We start from the raw sequence: 12,059 nt of genomic DNA on the forward strand, positions 1-12,059 counted from the left end.
CGTCCTCGAAACTCGATATGGAGCCATCTCAATGCGTACGAAAGAACCTAATGACGGGCAAAGTCCTCGTTGGCGTGGTTAAGTACAGCTCTTGCCTGGACAACTAACAAGCTGACGTCGGCCACCCCCACGTAAGCATGATCACGTCATCGTCCTTTTTTAAGTCAATGATTAATGGTGAGAATGAGAACGGACGAATAGTTCTCTCGCTTCCCTTTCAAACCACGCCTAACTGCATCGAGAGCTTATCTTCACGTTGGCTGACATAGGGCTGGTGACGTCTTCACTTACCCTCCTAGTCGTTTGGATGGGGAGTACACGGATCTGCCGGAATGGGTCATGTTTTCTCTATAAATGCAGACTCCCACAAGTTCTGTGTCCAGCAAAAAAATATATCATTTGCAGCGCTGAGCAGAATGGCTACGGCTGCCACTAAGCTCTTGCTCATCGACCGCGTGCCCGGCATCAACCGCGTGCCCAATAGTTACATCCGGCCCCAGGCTGACCGCCCTAACCTCACTGAGGTCGAGGCCTCAGATGCCTCCACCATCCCACTCATTGATCTCCAAGGCCTCTTTGGTCCCAACCGTGATGATATTATCAGACAGATTGGTAAAGCATGTCAACGAGATGGTTTCTTTCAGGTACGACATAAGAATATTACACTGCGGGTTAGCTAAAAAATGCTAATTAAGCAAAAGGGTGTCAGTTAAAACTTGATGGATGCGATCATCCCATAATGAGTTTTTGCTCTGTCTCATGTGGTTCTGCTCATTATTTTCTTTGGCAGATCAAGAACCATGGGATACCGGAAGAGGTGGTGCAGGCCATCATGAACATAGCGGGGGAATTTTTCCGGTTGCCGGAGAGCGAGAGGCTGAAGAATTACTCTGATGACCCGTCGAAATCGACCAGGCTTTCGACTAGCTTTAATATCAAGACCGAGAAGGTGTCTAACTGGAGGGACTTCTTGAGACTCCATTGCTACCCTCTTGAAGAATACATGCATGAGTGGCCAACCAATCCTCCATCGTTCAGGTAATAAACAAAGCTTATTCTCATCATGTGATTTATTTATCTTTGACTGAAATATTTGACATAATTAATGTTTTATTTTAATATATCTTTTTGATTGGAATGGTTAAGTGATTACGGAACGAATTTGTGTATCCTTAAAAAAACCACAATGGATTTGATTATCACTATCATCACACGTAAGCAATTTCTATTTGGATCATCCATTCAAATTATGACTCGATCTTATTTGATCCACAAGATTTATAGCTATTTTACAAGCCCGAGATTTTTACCATATCAACTGGAGCTTCCTTCTAAATAGACAAGCATGATTTTCGTGACATTCAAACGATTGAAGATTCCTGTTGATCATGAGGATTTCACAAGCTTTCACCAATGAAGTTTGGAAAATTAAAAGCTTGATCACTGTACTTTCTAAAGTCTGACATTAGCTAAACAAAAAGATTGAAAAATAAGAATCTCTCAACGGAAGAAATGTAGGACCCAAGAAAATAAGGGGAAGAGCCTATTTTTCACCAATAGACAATACTGATCCACGTGGAATGTCAGCCACTCAAGAAAAAGAAAGTGGTACTTTCCAGTGATTTATTATGACTACCACGTTGCGGAAGTTAGAAAGAGCATGCCTAAAAGTTCTCGACTTTTTCGCCAAACTTCAAGTGTCTTGGCTTGCCGGCACACTTTAACTGCATTACCGGTGAAATCTTCTTGACTGGCAGGAAGGAGGTGGGAGAGTATTGCACAAGAGTAAGAGAACTGGCGCTCAAACTGTTGGAAGCCATATCAGAAAGCCTGGGGCTTGAAAGGGAATACATAAGCAAGAACTTGGGCAAGCATGGTCAGCACATGGCTATGAACTACTATCCGCCGTGCCCACAGCCCGAGCTCACCTACGGGTTGCCGGGCCACACCGACCAGAACTTAATCACCATCCTACTTCAGGACGAGGTGCCCGGGTTACAAGTCCTTAGGGATGGAAAATGGATTGCTGTCAATCCCATCCCCAACACCTTCATTGTCAACATAGGAGATCAAATGCAGGTATTTTGGCTACACTCTTTTGAAACATGTCCAGGATGAGACTCTAAAGGAGCGACTTTTTTTTTTTTTTTTTTTTTTTTAGCTTAGTAAAAGAAACAAAAATTGCATGATTGTTATGGCTGAAGATTGATTCCATCTTTTTGCACGAGTTCATCATTTGTTTTTTCAACAAGTCTTGGAACTGGACATGATTTTTTACTGATTCAGGTCATTAGCAATGACAAGTACAAGAGCATACTTCATAGAGCAGTGGTGAACTGTGACAGGGAGAGAATCTCCATTCCAACCTTTTATTGCCCATCACCAGAAGCCCTAATTGGACCTGCTCAGGGCTTGATTGACCACGAGCATCCTGCGGTTTACAGGAGCTTCACTTATGAAGAATATTACCACAAGTTCTGGAACAGAGGACTCAGGACCGAATGTTGCTTGACATGTTCAAGATACCCTCGGCTTAGAATTTATTCTAAACTTCGGTCTTGCAGTTTTTGTGTTGATGTGGAGAAAATGAGGTTGTTCCATATAAATAAATTATCGTGTCAACTCTCATTGACATGCTCCCCTCCCCACCCCCCCCCACCCCGGCGGCCATCCTCCTCTCTCTCCCTCTCTGAATCTTTCTTCATCGCTTTCACTTCGAAGAGGAAGGATTCGACCAAAATCTCTCCCTTCTCCTAGTTCCTTTTCCTTTTATTTTCTTTTGTTTCTTTTCTTACTCTTTGATTTAGATTTAGATCTTGTAGTTTTGCTCTTCCAATCTTAAATCTAGAGCTTTTCTCTCCAATCTAATTCTAAATTTTGGATTTTTAATGAGTAAATACTCAGCCTTCCGTTTTAATGGTGTTCACAGCAGTTTTGATGTCAAACCTATGATCATCAACCCATTTTCATTTAGATTTTTGGCACTTCTCATTGGCTTAAGAGCCCGCTCTCACGGGTGTCACGGGTGTCAAATCTGAGTTTTTCCAGCATGTTTATGATGTCCCCATATGGTGATATTGTTAAGAACACCAAACCTCAACGTACACCACCAAAAGGCAAAGTAGTAATTACAAATGTTGATCCGGCATATGCTTGTCACTGATGGTGCTGTGAGATTCGGTGATTGGCCGTCAATCCTTTTGTTTAGATGTAATCTCAAATCTGTTATTGAAAGACAAGTCTGTGATTATCTCCGACAATCATGCTCTAATGAAATGCCTTATTTATAGTTTTTTGTTTGTTTTAGAGTCTATGAACTTGCTATGTTACTTTGACTTTTAAGGTTCCCTTTCATGTATCATTTTGATAATGAATGGAAATTTCTTATTGACCCAAAAAAAAAAAAAATCTTATTGATATCAAATGACATGGATATATAACCTCTGATTCACAACGCAATTGGAAATTTTCAATTCTTTTCCTACTTTAATAACTCGATTTAATAGACATGCAACCTCTATTACTTGATTTTCATCAACGATATCAAAATATATGGAGAAACATAAGTCCAAAAAGTATTTTCATAGTATTTTCTTTTACAAATGGATTTCCATTATTAAGTAATTGAATATTGACTGATTAAATCAAATGGCGGAGACATTTTATATCTTCAATGAAAATTTTCATCTCTACATATGTAACGATGATTGGTTAATGAAATGCCGTTGGTCTTATTAATGTCATTGCTGTCCTATCTCAGATTTCTCAGTATTGCTAAAATTCCATTTTCATACCAGCACTCTTTGCTTCGGCCAACCAAAAGAACAAATTGATCTTCTCTTTTGACTGATCTTGACCTCGAGAAACCTACCAATTTTGCTGTCATTTAACTGCATCTATCGGTCCAATTTGAGCGTCCAGTCATAAGTTTACCTGTACCTGTAAGTCAATCTTCAAGAAAACCGACAAATGAAGGGGGAGGTAAAAAAAAAGGGCAGGTAAGGATTTCAAGATAAATGTACTTTGATCACCAAAGTGGCAAGCCTAGTATTAACGAGATACATTGTACTTCACAAGATCAAGCGAATCTCAGAATAAATATCTAGTTACAACGTATACAAGTATACATCTCAACTGATAGAATTTTGGTGGGATGTAATGAGCTTACCAAGTGGTCAGAAACTAAGAATCCGTGCAAGGTATAGGACCCTTATGATAGCCCAAAGGACGTCGCTAGCGAGCTAACCGCCCCTCCTTTTTTTTTTTCAAGAAAAGAAAAGTCTAATTTGACTTTTCTTTTTCTTTTTGCTTGTCGTACATACATGACTCATAAGTATTTTGTTTGTACATATCAAAAAGTTAGAAAGATATAGAATTTTTCTAATAATCTAAGGGCACAACCGTAAAGACTCAACTATCTAAAAGACCACGTAACTCTCTTAAAGTCCATGAATCGGTTGAGTTCAACCTTTTTGACGCGTGCGCATGGTCTTAATCGAGAGTAGCTTTTCACGCGATCGGTGCTTTCCAATAATTGGCCTCAAGCAGCGGTTATCTCTTTAGGAACAGTGTCGGCCACATTCTCTTCTGCGGTAAGAAAGGCAAGGCACATGGGTTCCTTGCACTTTTGTCCACGCTGAGCTGCAATGTCGACAGCATCATAATCGAATCATCCAAGGATACAGCCGAGAAAGGGACCATTTCTCTCCACGCTCCAATCTTTAAGGAGTTCCGATCGCTTTCGAGTCGATATACGGCTCGTGTCTTGCCCGTCAAGTGCCCTCGTTCTTCATCCGCTCTTTCGGCCTGTTTCGATCCTCATTTTCAAAGGCGTACGCATGCAGGCGTGCGCTTTTATATACACTGTCATTAAGCGATTTAGGCACATTTTTTTTAATCTTTCTTCAAAGTGTAGAACTATGCGAACACACTTATGTTTAAATTTTTCACTGTGGATAATTATACTTTTTCAGCTATTAAGTGCCCTCCTCCATTCCCCATCCACCCACATAATTCTTCTAAATTTAATAAGTTGGGACCACTACAGGATGAAGAAATCGGTTCGGGCCTTCTAGAGAATAGTGAGAGTCGAGTTTCTGATGCTCTGTCCCTAAAGAGTAAAGGGGCTGATGATCGACACTTAATTGCTGAGGTCCAATCTCCATCCCAATTTGTTTCAAATGACCCTTGTCCTAATGCTTAATTGGATCTCCGCTAACAGCAGTGTCGGGGCAACCCATGAGATGTGAAATGAAAGCTGTTAGCCCCACGGTTCCCTACGCGGCAACAATTCTGGAGTACCAGACAACCGAGGTACTCGAGCTCACTGGGCAACGCAAACAAAAGACCTGAAGGCGAAGAGGATGACCATCGAGTTGTTCATGTGACAAATTGTGACGAACGCCCGGGAGTATCTTCTGGATTTCTGCCCCAAAAAAAAATGGACTTTCTATGTCAAGCTGGCCAGCTCGGAGTCTCGGACAAGAGAGTGGACCCGTCGGTCCGGTGAGGAGTGACCGGTGTCGATGATCGACTTACATTAAAAGTTTTCACACCGCCCCTCACCATGAGCAACGCGGTAGGGCAAAAGATGACGAGGATGCAACGTCAGTGGAATTTCAGTATTTCCGCGATGAAAATTTTCATAAGTAAAGGCTATTACAACTTTCTGCATCTCCCAAGTATACAGTAAGGCTATTACGACTTTCTTGCTACTCTAGTCTCTCACAAAGGGGTGCACTGGCATTTAGGAATCACAGAATAAGTTTCACACTGCCGTCTTAACTCATGAGAGAGACGTTTGCCACCTTCGCAGGATGGATCCTTTGCCATTGCTCCTGCATACTTAGCGCAAGAGAATGTGGTGGAAAGGGAATTACCGCAGGAATGAATGCGAAATGAGGAACCGAAGGAATACTAACGAAATGTGAGGCATGGAAATGTATGAGCTAGTGTGCAGAAATTTTGTGGCAATCCAAAATCATTTGACTGTAATATCGAATATGCACCCCAAAAGGAAAAATGACTAATACGATCCATTCCATTTAGGATGCTCACTCCATTGTTAAATATTTTCTACCTAGCGAGAGAAAAAGAGTCCAGGCTGCAATCGCAATTCGCATCCCAGCCCTGATTCAGCATATGCTAAACATCTACTCGAGATCAATTAACACAGGCAATATAAAAGCATGGGTAGCACGTCCAAAAGTTGCGAACAAGGGCCGTGCACACTGCATTTTATACATGGTGAAAGGTTTCATGTCCACTGGACAATTAAGAGATGAAATTTAACCTCAGTGTTGATCCAGCTGGCTTCTCAAGGAAACATAGTGTAGGTGCTCATCATCTTTGTGATCGAGAAAAGTTGAATCACCAGATCCTTCAAACATCTCCACATATATTCAGTGCATCGATGCCTAACTACAGATGGGTCATCTCACTAGCTCAACATCTACTCACGCTCTATCTGAATAGTGACATGACTGATGTTATATTCTCTTCTGATGAAGTCAACAACCTTGTTCAGCACCATGTCCGCATTGGCTTCATGCTTTATTTTAACATGGCAAGCCAGCAAGACTTTCCCGACTGTTATTGCCCAGATGTGCAACTCATGCACTGCAGTCACATCATCCATCTCGCACAGACCCTGTGCCAGCCTCGTGGCATCAATCTCCCTCGGTGTGCTCTCCATGAGAACCTCCAAAATATTCCGAAGCATTCTTATTGTAGTGCAGCACAATCACTGAGAATATAAGGGTACATATCAAATCAATGATCTTCCACTCAGGCTTATACCATATGATCGCTCCACCAATCATCACACCAACACTCTGAATCGAATCTCCTAGCACATGAAGATAAGCACCCTGTACATTGATATTCCATATCTTCTTCTGTTTCAGCCCACTCTCTTTCTCGTTATTGATATCACAGCAAGACTTGACCAATGGCTCTGTAAGATCTGTTTCATGGCCATGATGATGATCATGCTCATGATGATGTTCCAGAAATTCTTTATCATGATGGTGGTGATGTGCATCAGCTGTGACTTGGGGTTTTGGGTTATGTCCAGCATGATCCTCATCATTATGGTCATGGCTTCCATGGTCATGACCATCTCCACTATGCCGGTGATCGTGATTATGGCCTTGACCGTGACCGTGTGCATCAGCTGTGACTTGGGGTTTTGGGTTATATCCAGCATGATCCTCGTCATTATGGTCATGGCTTCCATGGTCATGACCATCTCCACTATGCCGGTGATCGTGATCACGGCCTTGACTGTGACCGTGACCATGTTCGTGACCATGGCCGTGACCGTGGCCGTGACCGTGACCGTGACCGTGACCGTGACCATGTTCTTGACCGTGACCATGACTGTGACCATGACCGTGGTTGTGACCGTGGCCGTGACCCAGCAAGAGTGCCATGGCAATATTAACCAATAAACCAAAGGCAGAAACAAGAAACATTAGAAAACCCTGAACTTCACCTGTATCATGGATCAGCCTTTCGATGGCTTCATATACGAGAATCCCAGCAAGAAGCCATATCATTTGAATAGACACAAGAGCACCAAGAATCTCAATCCTGAAGAAACCATAGGATTGACAAGGTGTTGCCTCCCATCCCAAAGCCCACAGAGAGAATAAGGATATAGCAAATGCAGCAACGTCTGACAATAGATGAGCTGCATCTGTTAGAATTGCTAGACTGTTCGCTTTGATGCCTCCAACAACCTCTACGGCCATGAATACTATGCAGAGGACAACTGCCACCAAAAGTTTCCTCATAGATGCTGACCGCTCCTTTTCATCTTGAGAACTGGCACTAGAATCTTTAAATCCACAGGGTGCCTCACCACAAATTTTCATCCTGCCTGCGCCTGTTTCTGCTGGCACTTCCCCACAAACTTCAATTATATGTCCACTTTCACCACTCCGAGCTTCCATCTGAAAACAATCCCAGAATAACATGTCAAAGGATTTAATGCAAATGCCAAGTATTTCATATAACATATATACCCACTTTACATTAAAACAAGAGTAATCTAGAAGAATCTCTAGATAAAAATACACGCACATGAAAAACAGATTAGCATAAGAAAATGTGATGTCAAATGGTTGAATAATAAAATATGCAGCTTGCAGAGTCATTTGATTGTGACGTGCCAAATTATAAGCCCCATGCCACATAGAATCAAAGAAGAAACTTACACTTCAAAGGCTGGATCACTCTATGCTAAAAGCAGAGAATAAAAGAAAGAAAAAGGAAAAAAGTAGCTTACCCTAAAATTCCAGTCTAATACCAAAAAGACAAGTATCTTATGGAAACTTATCGTTTGAATTTTCTCTATTTCATATTCCAGTATTTCAATCTGTGAATAGCACTGAGTCTAATCTTAAAAAGTATCACAATTTAATACCTCAGCAATCTTTTTTTGGTAGATGCAAGATTCCCAAAAGACAGATTCCAAAGTACACCTTCATATCCATCAAAAAAGGAAGCCTCAAATGCCTCTCAATGAACATTTAGAATTCTAGTTACTTCAAAGTTCAAACTAAAGCCATTGAACATACCATCATGACCGTAAACTAATGCACTTTAAATGAGTATCTAAATCTACGTATAGAATTTTCAACACATATGTCAATGGCCCAAACATCGCCTCCTATCTGAATACTCACCTTTTGACTGATATACAAACCCAACTGGAAAGCATATTAATTTCCAGATAACTGGGACAATTCTGCATGTGGTCTCTAAAGCATATACCATAATGCAGCAAGATTCTCATCTAGTTGTCCATTCTTTGGAAGCATGACATGTAAATTCCTAATTGATGCTAGTGATGCAACTACTGTTGGCCAAACCACAGCCTGCAACTATTAATGTAATGATGAAACTAGCTTGAGGAACAGTATTCACTAATGCCGAATTATTATTATCTTTCTTTTGCTAACCTATAAGTTCCTCGATTACCATGATGCAAAAATTAGTAGCACTCCACAAAATTAACTGGTGAGTGCGCAACTGAATGAAAAGTAAACAGGAATTTTATTCAAAACAAAAATTGTTAAGCTTGGAATCTTACCAATGTCTTGACACACATATGGATTGTGTAACTAATTAATACCATAAAATTCTAAAAACGTACAGCTATACCAAAATGTCATAAATGAGTGCAAAACTGAGATTCCCACTGCAGACACTTTTCTCCCCATCCCTCTCAAGTATATACAATGCCGCATCCTTTTCACATCTATATCAGAGGAGACTCTAAAATCTAGAAAACAATAATTGAACTCTATATACTAATCCCATACATGACAATTAAACACTATCCAAGATTCTCCAGCGTCCATGTTTCAGACTAATCAGACTTCGGATTGGGACACTTGGAACTAAATAAGATTGTAACTCACATCCTTATAAATAATTTGAAAGCCAGAAATATCTGAGACTTGCAAAGATTCAGTAACAATGAGTTTTGAGCAGATGTAATTAGTTTGACTCAAGCCATAACTGATAGAGCATGGTGCGAAATCTACTATCCCATGGACCATGTCCGTGACTGGGTCACTTTCAGAAGTTTTGTCCACTTTTCACTATATTTTAATCCTCCTGGCTCTTTTCAATCATCATCCATTTATGCTGTCATTATGCAAGGCATCAAAGCAGAAGTTCATCAAATGTTATGCATTAAAGTAGAATAAAAAACTCAGAGCAGCCAAACTCTGAAAAGCAAGGACACTTTGCTCAAAATACATTGAATCCAGCATAGTCAACTCCATGGGTCACCCTGATAGTTATCAAAAAAAGCACAAGCGACACAGAAAATAACTGGCGTTATCAACCATCCAAGCAACAATCGCCACTGAAATTCAACGTGCCATCACAAATTTTGGATCCACTCTGTTTCAAGTAGAAGAAAACACCACTCAAGCATGTAAACCAAGCAAAAATATCGCAATCATAGAAACCTATCCACTCCGGCAAATCGGATGCACTCCTCAATGACTTCCACCACATATACAAACACTGAAACCTAAAATTATGCAAGGAAAACCCAAAAAACCAGGCATGTGGAGCAAATTGACAGTAAAATAAATAAAAAAAACAAAAACACAGAGCAAAGAATTTTCACAAGGTCCAACGAACAAAACAACCGCAGAAACAAACCTCGAACATACGAATTCTCAATTGCTGAATCTCTATCAAGCGTGCGCGTAAACACAACAAACAAAAACATCAACAACAACAAAAAAGAAACCCATGTCCGCAACCAGGAAAATACAACACCCCTCGCAAAACTCGACGCAAGCAAGTCTTCCAGAGATAGATGCTGAGAATCACGCGACGCATCAGCCATGCAAAGCCCAGAAACTCGCACTGAACCCACCACAACCAAAACCCATCTCGCAAAATACCCACAGACACGCCCTGCACACCGCCGAAAAAGTCCAAAGCCTCCTCCTCCCGCTACAAATCGACATAATCTCTCAGACTGCATTCGCAAAACAACCCATCGATCGAATTCCCACGAGCAAAGAAAAACCCGACGAGAATCAAACGACGACTAGAACACGCAGAGAGGACCACGCAAGAAGCCATCGAAGGAAGCGATCGACTTTAGCCTGGCGACGTCAGGCAAGCGAGCAACTACCGTCTCCTCAAATTTCCACGGCGGTTCGACTTCTTGGACATGTTCAAGATACCCTCGGCTTAGAATTTATTCTAAACTTCGGTCTTAGAGTTTTAGCGTTGGTGTGGAGAAAAATCAGGTTGTTCCATATAAATAAATTATCGTGTCAATTTATTCTAAACTTCGAGTTGTGGAGCATTACGGTACATGCATTTTTATAACACAATATTTGGCCAAGACATCGGACGGCAAGATTGAGTTGTCCATTTTGATGAAAAAGGCTGATAGGGTCAAGCATAGGGAGTGAGAACGCACAAAGAAGAAGAAAGAGCAAAGAGAACTTTTGGCACACGAAAAAAGATGAAGCTCTTGAACACACCATGATTTGTACCGTGAGATCTGCATCCAATTGAATAGTTAATTTAAGTGTGGAAAACACTCAAATATATAAATAATTGTAACTCTGAAACTCCGATTATTAATGAATTATTTGTTGCTAATTTTTCTTTTAGAGTAGGTATCAATATTTAAACCAAATTACGTAAATCTCGAATGTTTTTATTATTTAATGTTTATTTTTCTGATGATTTCGCATTAATTTAATTACATGATCCAATTGTTTTCTGCTTTAATCTCGAAACACATACTTTGTTGACCCGAACGAATGTAATTTGACATGACGACCTATGGAAAATGCCTTGGTAGGCAAATACGAGATCACATCAAGGTCAAGACAAAATCGACTCTTCCTTTTATATTTTAACTACTTAAAGCACACGGCTCTCCAGTGGGTGGGTTCCAAGTGAAGTTTTTAAAAGTCGGGAGCATTCTCCAAAATGTAATTTTCTAGAGTCTGATATTTGTATAACAAAATGGAGCAACATCGAGAATCTCTCAACAGCTAAAGTATTGGACCCAATTCGACCAAAAAAGGCATAAGACCCAAGAAATAAAAGGGGAAGAAAGCGTACTTTTCACCAACAGACGGTAATTAAAGGATGATGCTAATCGAATCTACCATCAAATCCAGAAAAATTCACTGGCCCACCCGGGAGAGGAAAGAAAAGGTCCACTTTCTAGTGATTGATTTTCACTAACACGTCAGAATCGGAAAAACAAGCCTACCAAAAGTTGACCTCGATTCTTCTTTTAAAAATTGGGTTAATATCTGAAAAACCCAAAAGCTGGTACACACTATGACAAATTTACCTCAAACTATTTTTTTTGACCACCAAAAACCCTAAACTAGTATATTTTTGACAAATTTACCCCAAACCTGGTATACTTGTGATAAATTTACCATATGTTAGTTTTTATTAAATTTTACCGTCAAATTATTAAGTTAAATAATACGTGACAATTGACTGGTCTACCAATTTGGGATTTTACACTCCATTTGTCATCGTTTACA

At 40.4% G+C, this 12,059-nt stretch overlaps 1 protein-coding gene and 1 pseudogene across 1 annotated transcript; one reads left to right on the forward strand and one right to left on the reverse strand.

Annotated features, from left to right (window-relative positions):
* Positions 1–400: 400 nt before the first annotated feature.
* Positions 401–2,757, forward strand: LOC104428853 (protein DMR6-LIKE OXYGENASE 2). The gene is made up of 4 exons (XM_010041785.3): positions 401–644; positions 791–1,038; positions 1,758–2,079; positions 2,287–2,757. The coding sequence occupies exons 1-4, from the start codon at positions 417–419 to the stop codon at positions 2,755–2,757; spliced, it is 1,269 nt and encodes a 422-aa protein (XP_010040087.2). The 5' UTR covers positions 401–416.
* A 3,265-nt stretch (positions 2,758–6,022) lies between these two features.
* LOC120292897 lies at positions 6,023–9,393 on the reverse strand (annotated as a pseudogene).
* Positions 9,394–12,059: the final 2,666 nt, after the last annotated feature.

Source organism: Eucalyptus grandis, chromosome 4 (assembly GCF_016545825.1).
Source record: "Eucalyptus grandis isolate ANBG69807.140 chromosome 4, ASM1654582v1, whole genome shotgun sequence".
NCBI lineage: Eukaryota > Viridiplantae > Streptophyta > Magnoliopsida > Myrtales > Myrtaceae > Eucalyptus > Eucalyptus grandis.

Excerpts from the sequence above, each read along its gene's own strand:
- LOC104428853 (XM_010041785.3), top strand. The coding sequence starts at position 417 with ATGGCTACGGCTGCCACTAAGCTCTTGCTCATCGACCGCGTGCCCGGC. Across the intron at positions 645-790 it reads AACGAGATGGTTTCTTTCAG|ATCAAGAACCATGGGATACC; the intron begins GTACGACATAAG and ends TTTCTTTGGCAG. Across the intron at positions 2,080-2,286 it reads ACATAGGAGATCAAATGCAG|GTCATTAGCAATGACAAGTA; the intron begins GTATTTTGGCTA and ends TTACTGATTCAG.